The following is a 17,963-nucleotide window of genomic DNA, read 5'->3' as shown; positions in this document are numbered from 1 at the left end:
TATTGTTGCTCTCAGTAACTCGCATGTTTTGTATTGGTATGAACCGTATGATGTGGTACAGTTCTGGACGCTGGATTTTTACTCATGATCAAACCAGGTGGATAGAACCAATGAGACTTGTTCATTTACATCACCAATTGATATCATTGTGAAAGAATTGCGCTTGTCAGAATGCAGAGGGCAGCTTGGGGGCTTATTGAGTTGTAAACTCTCTAAGTAGGCTCTAAATGACTTTTGTAAACGTTGTAAGTAAACTTGCTCTTGTGAATAAAGCAGATAAAAACTACTTCAATAGTTGTTAAAACTTCTTATGGTGAAAGCAATGAAAATCTTACAATGCAGGCGTGTTTCTTGGTGCCGTGACCAGGATTGACGGAGTATAAAAAGAAAAGAAGAACGTAACATTTCGAAAAAACCCCAAAGAACATGAAGGTAAGAACTTTACTATTTGTTTACCGTAGCTCCTTTAAAAAATAGACAACTCGGTCCAATAACAGCTTGCTAGGGAATTAAAGCAGTTATCTAGAAAAACGTACGGCGGAAATGAATCAATTCGCGGATCAAACACAATGAAAAGCACAAAAGTTGACAACAGACGAGCGTCTCCCAGTTTTGACTCTATTTCGACTTTCTCATCAGCATGATTAGATATTTTTGTCTCGGTAGAAACTAGACATGGAGGACTATTGTAACCAGATAGCCATGCTATGACCTTGACATTGTTGGTATTACACATTGGTCACTATGATACTTATGTATACCTAGATACTGCGCAATGAATTGTGGTAATGATAACTAACAGAATGAACGCTGTTATTCTTGTAACATGCGCAGTATTCCTAAATGACTTAATGCAACCAGGTGTAGAATGCGGCCACAAATGTCGGCATTGGGAGTTTATAAATAACACACCTCACAGCCTACTCAATATTCAGGGTCATGAACCCTGGGGAGCATTCATTATTGTCCCCAAGAGAGACAACTCTTGAAAACGTGCATTAACTATAGTCCGTTTCTTAATCTTACTAAAATAAATAAATTGAGAAAAGTTTTCAAAGTATTTTAATTATAAATAATACATATAACAATGAGTAAAAGGCATGAAAGAAGTACATTTATTTATCAAATATAGTAGGCTGGTACATGTACCTGGTGAATATTAAATGTATATTGCTTGTAGGTACATGTATAAATCTACACAACTATATTCAATTAATACACTGTGTTATGTAAACTGAAAAAAAAAATACACAGGTTGTAAGATATTTTTTTTTAAATGAATTTTCTTAAAATGAAAAATAAATTAATGAAATTGCATATATCATTCTAAAAAAATCATAATACTAATTTTGAAAGTCAAATACTGAGTTAAAAGAAAGATAATTAAATATTCTTTGTTTTGTAAACAAAGCGCGAGTCTTGTTATTATTTACATATGTGTTTTATTGGTGTAAGTTTCATTCAAATGTTGCTTTTTTCTATTAATAATATCATTAATATCATTTATGATCACATCGAATCAGTATGGTAATTTCATACTTTATATTATTTGTTAACAAACATAAGACTCGAGCTTTGTTTACATAACAATAAATTCTTACCCCTGTATCTATCTTATAACTTGACTTCTAACATTCAAATTATGGTCAATCATTCAAAATGTGCAAGTAAATCAATTTATGCATAAAGAAATTGAAAACAAAATTTTGATCTAAAATCGTGTCCAAGTCCCTTTAAAAAAAAACTTGTATAAAATAGTAAGGCTAAATTCCAATTTAAAAAAAATAGCTTTTTCCAAAAATGTTATGTAACATGTATATGAATATGTAATATAAAAACATATGTTAGATGGATGGGTAGGAAAAATACGAATTAAGTGCACTCGATAAAACGTTTGCTGGTATTCATTATGTGAACACAATTCATCCAGTAACATTTAAAGTTATGCAACATAAATAAGAATGTTATGAATGATGTGTATAGAACAAATTTTTCTGTGGTTGGCTCCATAAATCTTGAAAAGATGGTGTGAGTTGGTAAAAAGGCAGAATAAGGTTCCATTCTAATCCTCATGCATTCCATTCAAGGAATATTCATTAATGTCATGGTCTGGAAACTAAAATAGAATAAACATAAAGTGTTAAGAGAATTACATGTAATTTTTGCAAACATTGTGCACTCATCAAATACTTACATGTATATATTCAATGAAGTTATTCATGGAATGTGCAATTACTAACAATGTAATCTTTTCTAATATTGTACATACATGTATTACATCATTTTGCCACTAATTTTAAACCCAGCTGACAGTTTCTTTTTGTTATACATGTATATACAGCGTCAAAAGATAGTTGCATCATGTGCATGTACTTTCAGTAATTTTAAAATCCATAAAAACATTTCAGTACTACAAAACACTTTAAATTTGTCAAATTATTTTACAAATGAAATATGTACTAATATACCAGTAAGTCACAAGTGATATATACTTTTTAAAGCAGTACAATGTATCACTTATATGACAACATCAGGAAACATCAGGAAACCTGGCTCAATCAATTCTGGATACACATGATAAATGTAATGAATGTGTAACTTCAATGGTGTAACTTCAAAGATATTTAGATATCCAGTGGACAGAAAGATTGTCTGTATGAGTTTCAACTATCAACATTCTATGTACACCAAAATATGATTGCGTCAATAACAAAAACTAATCTGAAAAACATATTTCCAGCATAAGAAATTCATGGGATTTCTGCAAATCCCATTTTCTCAGAGAGTGTAAAACACATCTCTTAAAGTTTATAATATTTTCAAACTCCTGGTATTCCTTTCAGAGGTTCCCACCCCTTAAAATACAGATAATCAAGTAGCAGCAGATCTGTAGCTCTCTGGTTCAAAAAATTCGGATAGTCTATCTGAATTTTTTCAACCAGAGAGCTACAGATCTGCAGCTAATAATCAAGCAGATTTGCAACAAGATGCCCATATAAACCTTTCCCTTTTACACAAGACATTGTAGCTATTTAGATGACCTTGCTTGGCTTTCAATCAGCTTAAACCAAATATATCTACATATGGAAAACAAGTTGTAAGTTTATTACATGACAAAGAAGTACCTTCTGGGCTTCAGCAGACTTGACTGGGTCATTAGCAATATCAAATTGACAATATTTTCTATATTCCTGATCTTCAGATCATCTGGAAGCCGCAGGTAAACCTGTAGATTAGAAGAAAAAAGATACACTAGCTATCATTACAAAGCTAAATGCTGTCATTATCAAAACAAAAGGGTGTGTCCTAGATTACACTTTTTTATGGGCACATGCAGTATCTGAGACATGGTCAAAACATTACCATGATAACAGCTATAACAACTCATTAAGTGGGAAATGACATATAACTATAAAATTTGTAATGGCTTTTCATACTCTCTCTCTCTCTCTCTCTCTCTCCATGAATCTCTCTTAACATCTTTGTCAGCAATATTTCTAGTGCAATGTGGCATTATTGAAATATATATATGGTTCATGGAAGCTAGGCAATCAATAACAATTACATGTACGGTACACTGTAATTACACACACTCTCTCTCTCTCTTTCTCTCTCTTTCTCTCTCTCTCTCTCTCTCTTTCTCTCTCTCTCTCTCTGAGTCTACTATCTCTATCTCATACTCTCAATCGTATAATGTTATATTTACATAACAAATGCAGACCCTTGATTTATAAACACTCTCATCGTTAATAGATAAATAAGACATAAAGTTAACAGTTAGAATGAGATACAGGTATCAAAACCACATGTACAGTGTACATTGTGCGTGTCGAGGAAATTCTGTATGGAAATGACTGAAAGCATGATTGACACAAACTTAATATTCTAGGAAAAACATACAATATTTTTTTAACGTATGCTACGTAAACATATGTGTAAAAACTGACTATAATACACCTGCATACACATTTCATACTAAAACATGTCTTTCAAGTCACATTTCACAACAACCATTAATTATCGACATTTTTGTAACACTTGTACTAGACTTAATGCATTGTAGACTTTTAAAAGAGTTTTTGAGTAGTTTAACAATGTAAGTAAGTATGTTCTTACCGACGAATGACTACTCCTTAGCACGTTTTAGATTATTGACAAAATCGAGGATTGCTGTTCAGACTGTTTCATGCTGAACAAAATTTAAGGAGATAAGGCTAATCACCCCAAACTTCGACTTCACATTAATAAACAATTGTTCTGCAACTTTAAATAATTTAAAAGCTTGCCAATATAAGAAACAAAAACTTTTACTTACTTTTTCCATCTAAACTCCTCTCTCGATTTTCACGAGTAGGAGACTGGTCTCGTTAAAATCCCGAGATATACGAAGTTTTGACTTTCTCGGGTTTTTTCATTCTTTCTTGAATATAAAAACCAGAAAGGTTCCGATTATGCTAATAAGGCTGTGAGGTGTGAATAAGTTGTCATATTTGGCGATTCTGTGTCTGCATTGATAGTTCTGGTACTCTATACTGAGTCATGTATCGCATGTTTTATGTAACCTTTTAAACCATGAACTCATATATACTTTTATATATGACCTTTTAATACTGACGGTAAGCGATGCGTCATACTCAGGCGGGAGAGCCAGTATCTCAATAATCTTAGTCTTTAATGACGTTAATTAATCAGGTACGGAATTCGGGCACAGTAAAATCCAAATTGAAAATATATAAACAAGTTCTCAACAAATTGTCATATTTGGCGATCCTGTGTCTGCAATGAAGGCCCTGATACTGCAATTAAGGTAGCCCTGAATACTTGTTCCATCTATTTAACCTTTGTAACCTTAAAGCCATGTATGAATGAATGTATAATGCGTAGCGATGCTTTCATACCCAGGTGGGGGACTTAGAGACTCAAAACCTGCATCTATAGTTCTGAAAGTTTTGTTGCTTTGTTTAGAAGTAAATTATAACTGGAATTTTAACACTAAATGTTCACTCTTGGTCATCGTAGATGGACCGAACGAGTCGGAACTGTCAATCATAAGTAAAATGTTATATAATCCCCTGTAAAATGATGTTAGATAGGATGTTTATTTGGATGTGAAATTATAGATTTTGATTTAAATTTTGGGGAGTTGATTTTAATCAACTCTCCTATGCAGTTACTCAGACAAACCGAAAGTGAAACAGTGTTTGGACCTCAGCACAAATCATTGCTGCTGACAAGACTTTGTTCTTGAAAATAATTAATAAATTCGATGTAATGTATGCTAAAGCATTGTTTTTCAAGGAAACTTATTTATAAATACCTTGAAAATAGTCAGATTTTAAATGGTACAAACAATTTAAATATTTTTTGTAGTCGTATGTATTCCTACGCCAGAGTTCAATATAGTCTCGTTCAACTCGACGCTCGGCTGTCTCCGTAAATCCTTGTCGGAGATTTACGGTGTAAGCCGAGCGTTTGGTTGAACGAGACTAGAGTTCAATATTGCTTGGATCCATAAAATTTTCGAGAAATATTTCTATTACTGATATATAGTTTGTTGAATTAATTTTATCTTTAAATATTATTTAACATGATTCGTATGAAGGTTTCTCGACATTCTTGTCGAAAAAGTCCAAAAATTCATATTATAAAAATGTGCGTAATTCAAATTAGAAACTACATGTACTTGTCATGCAAAATAACATATCATTGATTTTGAAATAAATAAACATTGACAAAATCAACTCCCGTCAGTTCTTCAGTACTTTGATTAATTTGAGATTTTTTTTGTTTAAGGGTGTTTGTAATTGATGTTGTAATTTTGACAAAACTATACGATCACGCTTGTTAATAAACTGCTTGTGAAAGAACTATTGGACTAAGTGGTTACATAAGCTTGAGTCGCACCTTCAGGGGATAAGAAAGACGGAATGCTTACACTATAGAGGTGGATCAGGTGCGAAATGTACTAAGAAATAAAAATAAAAAAAGATGAAAAAAGAGGGTGATAGAGCAAGATATATATCTCCAACCCCAACCCCCTCCCTTCTACATTTACTAGAAGTGGTTGCTTATAAAAAATGATTGAAAGTAGATTCACGACGTTAGAAAAGTATCATTGACCAGTAAAAGTTACGATTTTTTCTCCCCCAATCCTGAAATCTGAGCGCAAAGCTTTTAAATCGATTGACTGTGTTTAACAATTCTTGACCTTTTGTCGAACATTACTCTAAATTTTCAATGCCATGCTTAATCTGTTTCCTGAGAAATTGAGATAACGAGTAAGTATTTTATTTATCACATCTACAATATACATCAGTGTAAGTGTGCCAAATATAATACAGATCCTTAATTTGAAAAGCTGTGCATTGTTTGCACCCAACCCATTGGACCAATGAAGTTCATCCCAGACAGAACAGCTGTAGGGTTGTGATACATGTTTAAGATTACATGATGATGAATAAATTCCAAGAGAAGTGATTGGTTCATTTTTGGCCAGGCATCGCATTATAAGACGTCGTTTCGTTATAGTTAAACTTTTTATAAATAATAACATTTACGTTTAATTTTCGAGAATTTCTGGTAAAATGTTTTTCCATGATTACCAAGCGTGCACATTCCCCAGACATTTTTATACATTTTTTAACATATATTAAATCCGAAAAACAGATGACCCGAGATCCCTAGCAAGTCCTGTATTTGTAAACCTGTATGGTTTGAAACAAATATTTTAATCAGAACTCGGAATAAACTGATTTTAAAATCTTTGCACAATGTACTTACGATAGAGTACATTGACCTACATGTATAATCTGATCGGGAAATGAAAGTATAAGACTTTTCCGAAGTAGTAAACAAAGCTGGCAGTCAGAGTAAGGTCAGTGTGGGCTACCAGGATGTTCATTTATCTATGAGGGCCGATACAGGAAGAGTCACTGAACGTTGCTAAAAATTACATGTATATTAACATTATTTTAACTTTTGAATAAGACTAGGACGTTGTCCTAAAGACGAGAAACATTTATGTTATATTACAAATTATTTTGTAAATTTCAAGGATTTGTCACAATTTATTATGGAACTTTTTGGCACAGTTTATTGTGGAACTTGTTTACTTGAATCTATTACTTGTTTGTTCTGTATGTAAATTAGTATCATGCATGCTACGGTGATATAAAATACGTTCGACGGGGACGTTTGGGGGAGTCACTATACGATCCCCCATACAGTCTGTATCTGAACTAAAAAATGAGTTGCATTTTTTTTTTAAAAAGAATTATATTCTTAACGCACTTGTCCTGACGATTGTAATTTCTTTATGGTGATTTTAACTTTTCCATTTTACTTCAAAATCTAAAACATAAATAATTAGGTATGATATATGCATAACTTTTTCTCAGTTTTGCTCTCTTTGTGGCCAAAGTAACATTTCCTGCGTCTTTAACTAATCAAATAACGCCGTTTGTTTCCAGAATTTCGGGACACCCCTCATTTTCTATTGTTCATTATCAATAATTAGTATAACATCGCACCACGCCCTCCAGCAGCTTTGTCCGCGACTTACGGAATAGAGCAAAATGATTGGATAAAAATTGTGAACACTGTCCAGACTGCAATGTGTACGTCAGAGAGCTATTTATATCTTGAGTTGGTGGAGGTGCACGGAGATAGCGGACAGTGGGCGGCGGGAAAACGTGCGTGCTAACAGGTGAGTGGTGCTTGGTCGTCTGGTCCTAGGGTAGGCTAAACATTTAGTGTAACCTGTTCTAAATATCAGAGTCGGGGGTGGGGGGGGGGGGGGGTGGTAAAGAAAATCTGACCGTGGTGAACTACAGAGCTTCGTATCAGCATTTGTGACCTGGCCAATATATACAAAAGTAAGCAATTTCTTTTCTTTTAACATGGCACAGTATTCCGTGGAGTATAGCACGGAAACGATTTTTAGGACAATATAAGAACATTCGCTAAAAAGAATTCCGATAAGAATTCTGCTGATTTTTGATAACGCGTGTGGTAGAAATTTACAACCAATCACTCAGATCACGTCTTTTGTTTTGATAACTTTATTGACCTCGGACAATGTCGGGAGTAAGTGTCCACCTGTGATTGAGATAATCCCCCGGGGTGCTATGCTCCAATTAATTGTCTTCACTGACAATGAGTTAATCCCGTGAGGAATTCTTACGTGTGTTATTTTGAGTAAAGGTCTCACAGCCGCGGAGTTAACATAGCGCTAGGTAAGTGTAAATGTATGCAGTGTGTCTTAGGCTGCAGTTCTTTGGCGTTTTTTGCAGTTTTTCATCCTTTCGATTTTTTAATGATTTTTTTTTATCTTTGGATGAAGTGTTGTTATTTGAAATCCTCCGTGATCGTTGAATCGGATGTAGGAATAAGCCTGTGTTTGTAATGGGGCGAAATTTAAGTATATAAACAATAGTTTTTTAATAGATTCAATATACATACATTTCAATTTGAAAAAATATGGTTATGTCCTCTATTTCGTGATGTTAGAGGTTTAAAAAGGGTGCAAGTTACTACGTATAATATTAATCAGTCTTGGATTATATATATTCAGTTTACTACTGAGGAACTTTACATCCACTTCTCGCATTTATACTTTTTGACCACTTGGTCTCTTGACATTCTATTTCTAATGGTGTCATAGAGATGACTGTGTCATCTATCTTGAAACAATTATTTTGGCTTTGAGCGGTCAGCAATTGACCCTAGTGACCATCTCCAACTGAATAAATATCTCCCATTAAAAATTGTGTACGATGAGTGACCGATTCAGCCCTTTGTTTAATTAATAAACATTTCCTTGTTTTGAGATGAAAAACAAAATACCAGAAATTGCCACGACCACCTGAAGTCACGTTGCGTGACAAAATTATGTTAATTTAAAAATTCAGAGAGGGCAGGTGGGGGGGGGGTGCCGCAGGAAGCAATAAGTCTCGTGTGGAGTGTAGATGATTTCCTTTGCGTCAGATTTTAGGTATAGATCGGCATGTCGTTGGTTAGATACCTTGTCCCAGACGGTTAAAACTGCTTCCTCCATGCACACGGTCAGTGATGATGTTACTTATTACAACAGTGGTATTTTCTAACGAAGTCCAGTGTAACAAAATAGCCCTTGTTACCTATCATTATACCTATATTATCCCTATACCAATATAACCGAACACTGGTGATTGGACTTTATATTTTACGTATTCTATAACTTTGACTATATTGATTGAAAGTTCTATATTATTCTTTGGACTATTGTGATTTGACTTTATCATTTAATTTCAGAATCAGTATAGAAAGTTTTGTAAAGTAAATACCTTTATTTGGTGTATATTCCATGTTAATTGAACCACGAATATTATGCGTCCATCAAAGACTATATAGCTTTAAAGGAAAGTCAGAGAGAGAGCCAATAGCTACCATGTTTACATATTGATGGGGTGTATTGTTTTGAGGTAATGTTCCTTTGATGACGGTAATTAAATTCTTGCTGGTCAGTATGTCTCCAATTTGGACATTATGTTCCAGATTAGTACACAAATAGCCTGAGGGGGTAAAGTTTGATGTAAACCAAACAATTACATACATCAATCTGCTAATCGAAGTCAATTAGTCCTTTGATCGGTTCATATAGATGACAGTAATTGGTCACAATACAGTGACCCTCCCCCCTAGTAAATATATGTCGCAACCTTGGTTGACCCTAAGAACACTGATTAAGGGCGGGTTCTTGACTGACCAACTTGACGCCATCTTGGAGCATCATAGTAACAAGGTGGTGGCGCCCTTTTACGGGGCTTTTCAACAGCCAATGAGCACTTGTTTAACTTTGATAGTTGGGTTAATTCCGACGCTCTCTCGAACTCTCAACATCTCTCTGACTTCCCCGAATTGGGACTGTGTATTTAGTTTGCTTTTTGTCGAATAAAACCACTATACGATCACTTAAGATTTTTACTTAACGTGTACACTAATTACGTAATATACGCTTGGTAGTGTTATACCAGTTAGTGTGTCGGAACTAGCGTTATTGTCCTTATCTAAAGAGGTATAGGTAATAAAGGTCTATTTATAGGAATAGATAGGCCTGTCGGTCAGTATACGTATGTATACTTCAGTAAGTAAATCACAACAAGTGAACGTGAACGGATTTAAATCTGACCAGGCGTCCATCTGACGATGTTTACCTATGGTGTGGGTAAACGGACGTACATCTGTAGCTGATGGGCATACTGCAACTCTCTCAGTGGAATCAACATTCCAGGCTGCAGGAATCATCGGCCGAAACCCGCGTGGGGAATTGTTATAAACACAGCTACAAGCTAGAACTGACCAGAGGGCTTTAAATGTCTCTTTTGGATGGGAAAAGACAAGTTTTTGCACGAAAAGATTATCGGCAATTATATAGAAGCTCATTTTCATTTTAAATCGTAATTCAGCTTCGCAAAAAATTCGAAAAAGTGATTCCATATGCTTAAACATGTTCAGTGACATGAAAGGTTAGGAATTCAGCAGAACACCGTGAGGTAACACGGTAGGGGTGCGGGAGGGTGTCTGAATAACGGAGGATTGGAAGTCGTGTGTTCTTCTCACAAAGGTAAGAAACCTCCAAGTTCACAAGACATTGACTTATGTGTACTGATTTCATTAGGTAAAGCAATATGTGCAGGATATATTTCGCGAATTGGAATTTATTTACAGATACAGTGAATGTTTAGTTCAAACATGTGTTCAGTTTCTTTTGCAACCCACGGGCAACTTCTGCGTGTCTATCATATCAGAGTTCTATTTCAAGGGAATTCTGTCCATAAAAAAACCAGGGCATGTCTGCAATATCAGTGACACATGGCTGATCCCACCCTTTGTAAAATCGTCGTGAGTTGGGTCATTCTCAAAGTACATCGGATTGTTTGCTGTAGTTACAGTGTTATTTGGTTAATTTAATTAGTCTATATTATAGCTTTATTAACTCATTTCTGTGATCTATTCGTGACGTAATGCTATCTTTGTTGGTGGATTAAGGCGGATTAAGACATTTCCATTCTGTGTCAATCTCGGACACGTCTCTTCTGTAGAAGTATGATAGTGCCCGGGGATATGGTAAATAGCGTAAGGTAATTGTTTATACAATAATTACGGAAAAATATATTTGTTAGCCTGGGAATGTTTGTAAGACAGTTAGATTTCAAAAGAGTGTGAATTGACCTTTAGGCATAACACCCGTTAAAAGCTAGTGTCCGTTTTGATTCCGGCAATTACCCGTTCACCTCCATCTGTTTCAAAGCTATTATTTGTACAGTTTATTCATTAAACTAATTAATCGTAAGGTAATAACTCAATGCAATAAAACAATATAGTGCATTTATACAATTGATGGTTTGTGAAAGATAGAGGAATACTTCCTATATTTAAAAGAAATAATTTCAAATAATACTTTTAAATTGAACCAAAAATAATTTACAAATCGGGTGCAGATAAGTCCATCCATGCAGTGTTTCAATGTACAAAAATATAGCTTTCAATTCTTTACACCATGAAGGCCTAAAGTTACACCTCCTACCCTCAAGAAAAAAGATGTAAATGAATAGAAGTCCGATGGAAGGGAATTACCACCAGAAGTCTATGTATCTTGATTTTATTCTTATTCTGCTTACTTCTTGATTCTTCAGAACATTTACACATGTACTATTTCAGGATTTGTTTTCGTATCCATGCTTATCATATTTCCCTTTGATTCTTTTTGGGAGTTGATTTTAATCAACTCTCCTATGCAGTCACTCTGGCAAACCGAAAGTGAAACAGTGTTTGGACCTAAGCACAAATCATCATCGCTGACAAGTCGTAGTTCTTGAATATAATAGAAAAATTCGACGTAATATATGTATGTTGAAGCATTGTTTTTCAAGGAAACTTATCTATAAACACTTTGAAAATAGTAAGATTTAATATACTGTTATACGAACAATTTAGATATATAATTAGTCTCATGTATTCCTACGCCAGAGTTTAATATAGTCTCGTTCAACCAATAGCTCGGCTGTCTCCGTAAATCTCCGACAAACAGAGAGGCTCTCTTGCTTGTCGGAGATTAACGGAGACAGCTGAGCGACTGGTTGAACGAGACTGGAGTTCAATATCAATAGTGCTTGAATCCACACAATTTTTAGAATTGTTTCGATTACTAATACATACATGTAGTTTGAAATATATCTTTAAATATTACACAACATGATTCATATGGGGTTTCTCTAAATTCTTGTCTGAAAAGTCTAATTAAAATTCATATTATAAAAAAAAGCGTAATTTAAATACAGACTACAAACCACTTGCCACGCAAGATAAGTTGATTTTAAAATAAATGATAATCGATAAAATCAACTTCCGTCAGTACTTCAGTACTTTGATTTTATTTTTTATGTTGTGATCATTTCTTTGGTGCGTTATTCTCTTCTTATCCGCGTAAATTATTTCTTATTTCTTTTTACATTCATTCCGATTCTCTACTACTTTATTATACTTACCTACCTGCATTGGATTACGCAAACCACGAAGCGCATTCTATAAGACGAACACAATTTGTGCAAATTTTCGCACACAGACATTTTGCTTTGATGGAGAGGGGAGTCTTAGGCCTATTGTCTGTAATTTTTAACATAGGCGTCGGAAGCAAATTGAAAGTGGGGGGGGGGCTAGACTAATCCTCAGAAATATTGAGAAAAAAGTAATTCCCAAAATCATGGAAATCCTAATCCGTGGGGGGAGGGGGGGGGGTATACTATACTTCCAAAAAAAATTTCCTTACCCAAATTCTCTCCAAAATCATGAAATTCCTAATCGGGGGGGGGGGGGGGGGGGGGGCTAGTATGCTTCTGAATCTAACCTCTCAATCTTTCAAGGTAAATTTAGGAACAATAGTCTTTCCTGCGATAAAAAGTGGGGGGGGGGGGCTGAACCCTCTATCATGCTATAACTTTGCAAAAAAAGTGGGGGGGGGGGGGGGGGCTAAGCCCCCCCTAGCCCCCCCGGTTCCGACGCCTATGTTTAAAAAATTAAATTTTTGGGATGGAAGTAAGATGTCTGTACACCCCACCCAAGCTTCTAGGTCTGTGCATGTATATTCCTTCAGTTATATACTAGTATAAGAGACGCCGTTGTTCTCACAGTTTTTAGCCGGGCTCTGCTGAAAGCAGAGTCCTGGCTATAGGCAGGCAAATCGCCAATGTTTAAATACTTTAAATAGCACAAATAAACAAAAAACCAAACAGCGTCAAGGTAAAGCTTCCGCTATACCAAATAGTTACACAAAGAGCCACGTTTTGTCAAAAGTGTTGGCATTTTGTTTCTTTTTCTTTTAATTTCTAATGAATTGTCTATCTGTTTTAGTTTTCGTATTAATAACGTGTTTTTAAAACATTACTATGCATTTTGGACACATACAATGCGCATGAATTTCCATGAACTACTTTGCTGCGCGATGAAGAAACGGGGATTGAATATATAATGCTTGTTGCAAAATTCAAGGCAGCAACTGTTGAACCTTTTTACTTCTACTAGACAGACATATTTTTTGTGTATAGCCGCTTACAAAATTTGGTCGCTCTCTGATGCTTTGCCGACATTAAAAGCATGAGAGAGAGAGAGAGAGAGAGAGAGAGAGAGAGAGAGAGAGAGAGATTTTCAGTCTTTACTACACAATATGCATAAAGACACACCAAAAGAGCCCGGCTTTCAGTACTTCAGTACTTTGATTATAACTAGCACCCGTATCATAACCAATAACCTAAGAGTATAAGAAGATTAGATGTAAACTGTATACCTACCATACATAATGGTTTATATATCCCATGTGATTGTTTTTTCTTGGATAAGAAAGGGATTCTATTAGAGTACATTTATCAACGATAAAGTACATGCAAAATAAAAAGAAATTCTGTAATTTTTTGCCAATTTTCGTGGGGCTGTATTTCACATCATCGTTTGCGTGAATAAGAAATATGTGTACAGAATGTTTAAAAAAGGTACTTTTATTTAGAAACTAAATGAGTGATATTTTAAAGATTTAATTCGTCCCAGGATGGGACGTTACGTTCATCGACATCCCGCGTTTATTATCGTATTTTAATCTCATTAATCTGGTTTATTTTTGTTTACTTTGTACTTGTAAACACAATGTGTAACGTCGCCGATGCTTTAGATTCATGAATTTTACCGAGTACTTATACTTAATTATTAGCTGCAGGTCTAGCTCCCGGTCTGAAAAAATTCGGGTGGACGACCTCGGAGCTACATTTCCGTACGTGTTAAAAAAAGTTGTTGCACTTTACGGCGCACAGAATTACGCTAGTTTTGGACTGATTAATCTTATTTCTGAACACATTCGGTCTATACAAATATTTTTTGAGGATGGTTAGCGTGTTTAAGAGTGTTAAGTGACGATTTCAATACTTAATTGCCTGAAAAATTAAAGGTACTAACCCCCCCGACCCCCCCCCCCCCCCCGAATTTGTGGGGAAATAAGATTAATATATATTGGTAAACCTTATTTTTGGGGGATAAACAAAATTAAGGAAATGTTTTTTTCCGTTTACCTGCGAGTGGGCAATAACTTTTTGTTTCTTTTTCGTTTTCAGCCATATTGATTTAATGAACCATGTTAAACGACTGTGACATCATGCGGCTAGAAATACGAAAAGGAAAGTTCTTATTCAAAATGGCTGTACGAGGAAAAACTGACAGTCTGCCGAAGTCTCTCAAACAAAAAGAAAAGAACAAGAGAAGAAAGTCTGTTGAGGAAGAATCACCGGAAGTTGAGGAAGATTCACCGGAAGCTGTACAAGAGTCACTGAAAGATAAAGAGTCGCCGGAAGTTGAAGGAAAATCATCAGAAGTCGAAGAGTCGCCGGAAGTAGTAACCAAGGAGATGGAGGAGGAACAGGGAGGCAGAGGTTATCAGGATGACAACATCGGTAGCTTCCCGCCAATTCAAGTGTGTGAGAGACATTCCGGTAACTGGCAGTCGTCTACTCTGACCGATGACGTCATTGACGAAGCTGGGAAGATGCAACAGCCTGGACGAATCTACGATGAAGAAGGTAATATTTACAAAGACGGAGGGGATTTTAACCTTATAGAGCGCGCTTTGATACATGAACACTATTTGAAAGAAATTAAAAGTGACACTATTGAAACGGACAGTAAAACTTGTGGAGAAGACGAATTTAAAGATGCAGATTTTGTCACTTACAATGAATATGAAACGTCAACAGCAGATGTTGTCATGGAAACCAAACCCTATGAATATGTGGATGTGTATGGAAATTCTGAAGAGGAAATGGACGATGAAGAACCGTGTGAATACAATTACATCTTGGATTCGGACGAATTTCAGTGCGACTCTTCATTAGATGTAAGTGAATCAACCAACCATATTTTTAAGTATACCGAACCAGAAGATGCAAATACAAGTGAAACATACAAACAAATACCCAGCAAGATTAGTCCAGAAGATGAATTCAAATACTCAAGCATTGAGAAAAACGACTGCGTTGACGAGTGTAATTTTGGTGCAGACGAAAATAAATTATGTGATGACGAAATTTGTGTTGGGAGAATGGAAAGCACTAACAAAGTCACAGACAATATCGGCATAGAGTCAGATGAAACTAACAGAGTTGGAAGTAGTATAATGGAAGACGATGAAGGTGAAGCGACGGAGACAGAATTTGAACCGCTAGAGGGCGATGAATGGGAAGGCATGGACACATTTGACGTCGATTCCTGCCACCAGGAGAAGAATTGTGGGGAGTACAAAAACTTCATTCTAGGTGGCAGTAGTGATGAAGAGGATTCGTCGTCTGAATTAGAGGACCTGATTGGTCAGTATGTGACCTACATGCCGAAAGAGATCAGCCGCTCCGTTAATAGTAAGCGCCGCGCCGCACGTGTGCCACCCACGTCTGCCACGTACAGGCGGTGCAGCTCCGAGCTCAGACGATACTTCTGCGAGAAGTGCGGCCTGTCTTATCAATCCTTAACAGATTATCAAACTCACAAGAAGACCCATGGAGAAAACAAATGTGAGGTATGTCTTAAACTATTTAAAAACTCGCTGGGTCTCCTTACACATTCAAACGCTCACATTGGCGACATTTATTCGACGTGCTCGTTTTGTAAAGTGACATTTAGTTAAAAGAAAGGTCTTTATAGGCATATACAAAAGCAACACATGCCCCACATGTCCTTAAAAACAGTTATCGGTACTATAACCACTAAAAACGATACATGTTTATCATTTAAGAAATTTACTATTCCGAAGATGAAGGAAATAAGGGAAGGTATTGCTGGAAAATTGAAGGAGAAAAGGGCGAAAACGTATAAAAACTCTGACCATGAAAAACATCGAAAAAAGTTAAAAACGGACTTTGACTTGGAGAAAAATAAGAGCAAGACGAATATACATGACGATATAAAATTTAAGACACGTGACAAAGTACAATTGAAGTTGCATGAGAAGAAAAGTAGTTCACAGGACAAGAGACAAATAACGTCAAATGGCCAGAAAAAAACTAGGTCACACGACAATGTTCACGCAAAACCAACAACAGAAAAGACAGCTGTAGTGCGTCATGAAAAGAAGAGTAAGACGTCACAAGATATTGAGACAAGACTCGGGGTGAAGCTGAAAAAATGTAATGTTTGTGACAAAAAATTTGAACCTCGTATTCTCGAGCGACACCTGCGCTCACATACCGGCGAGCGTCCATATTTGTGTGACCAGTGCCCGTTTAGATGTTCACAGATTGGAAATCTCAACAAACACAGAGCAATTGTTCACCGGAAGATGTCCGACAAGACGAGAGAGCGTGTCCTTCAGCACAAATGTGATAAGTGTCAAAAACGGTTCTACGACTCGGCACATTTGAAACGCCACGAATTGACACACTTTGATAAAACTGTGAAACATTACGCATGCCCAGTTTGTAAGAAGAAGTTCCGGTTCGACAGCGGTTTACAACGACACATGCAGCTCCATCAAGAGGGACTGAAGATTCGCTGTGGGATTTGTGACAGGAGATTTTACGACTCTTCGGGGTTAAAAAATCACATGAATCAGCACACATGTAAGACTTCTGATTAAACCATGTCTATTATTGAAATCAACTTAAATGGTCCATATTAGAAAGTACAAAAAAATAAACCAAAAAAAATAAACCAGGAACATTTTCCTTCTTTTTTAAGTTTAAAGCTGTAACACAGTAACTGGTCAAATGTTGATCCATTACTAAAATATTGCGATTGTAATTAGATAATTTTGTTTTGTGAGACCTTTGACCTATAACGAAGTCTCCTTGTTAGTGAAGCGGACGAAGCCGATTGGTCAGTATTTTTTTTTTGCAACAGATGACCTGCCGTACAAGTGTGAACGCTGTCGAATCTCGTTCAGTTCTCGTCATGGCATCAACAGACACAACTCCATGCACAGAAAGGAAACGAGACATGCCAGCTAGTAGTTCTAGATCAGGGAAATGCCCGCCATAGTCTTTAGGGTGTCCACTCTGACCCGGCCCCAAGAATTACCATGACTACGAAGAATGCCAACATCGACCTTGAGATTAGCCTACCCTGTCCCAGGGCTTAGTCAGAGCCCTGTATGAACCCACCCTTAAGAAATAAACCACATGTATTTAACAAACCACAGAGTCCACATATTCAATTGCAAACTACTCGATTATTTATGATCTTGCAGAGCTAGTTTGCTGACAAATCTCAGAGAAAAAAATAAACTGTTAATCGCCGGTTTCTCCGTTATTTTATTTCAGTAATTCATTTATACATGTATTTTTAGGCAATTAATTTTATACATAATTACATGTATAATATAATGACAACTTTAGAACTCATTGTTTGATGTACACGTTTGTGGACTATTACTGGTAAAGATAGTGCCCGGATTATCT

At 35.9% G+C, this 17,963-nt stretch overlaps 1 protein-coding gene and 1 long non-coding RNA gene across 8 annotated transcripts; one reads left to right on the top strand and one right to left on the bottom strand.

Moving 5' to 3' along the window:
• Positions 1-1,045: 1,045 nt before the first annotated feature.
• On the bottom strand, positions 1,046-4,477 carry LOC117690365 (uncharacterized). 2 transcript variants are annotated; one of them, XR_010714362.1, is made up of 3 exons: positions 4,316-4,477; positions 3,126-3,226; positions 1,046-2,116 (listed from the first exon to the last, which is right to left on the bottom strand). It is a non-coding gene; the product is annotated as an uncharacterized lncRNA (long non-coding RNA). The 2 variants fall into 2 exon arrangements; XR_010714361.1 differs by lacking the exon at positions 4,316-4,477 and adding an exon at positions 4,117-4,270.
• A 3,074-nt stretch (positions 4,478-7,551) lies between these two features.
• Positions 7,552-17,801, top strand: LOC105337365 (zinc finger protein 37). Of its 6 annotated transcripts, XM_066084467.1 has the most exons (5): positions 9,934-10,402; positions 10,506-10,603; positions 14,637-16,087; positions 16,304-17,126; positions 17,407-17,801. In XM_066084467.1, the coding sequence occupies exons 3-5, from the start codon at positions 14,657-14,659 to the stop codon at positions 17,511-17,513; spliced, it is 2,361 nt and encodes a 786-aa protein (XP_065940539.1). In that variant the 5' UTR covers positions 9,934-10,402; positions 10,506-10,603; positions 14,637-14,656; the 3' UTR covers positions 17,514-17,801. The 6 variants fall into 6 exon arrangements, with proteins under 6 accessions (XP_011440364.3, XP_065940542.1, XP_065940540.1 ...); XM_011442062.4 differs by lacking the exons at positions 9,934-10,402; positions 10,506-10,603 and adding an exon at positions 7,552-7,705; XM_066084470.1 differs by lacking the exons at positions 9,934-10,402; positions 10,506-10,603 and adding an exon at positions 7,672-7,691.
• The last annotated feature ends 162 nt before the right edge of the window (positions 17,802-17,963 follow it).

The sequence above is a fragment of the Magallana gigas genome, chromosome 5 (assembly GCF_963853765.1).
Source record: "Magallana gigas chromosome 5, xbMagGiga1.1, whole genome shotgun sequence".
Lineage (NCBI taxonomy): Eukaryota > Metazoa > Mollusca > Bivalvia > Ostreida > Ostreidae > Magallana > Magallana gigas.
This window is presented reverse-complemented; position numbering and strand designations above follow the sequence as displayed.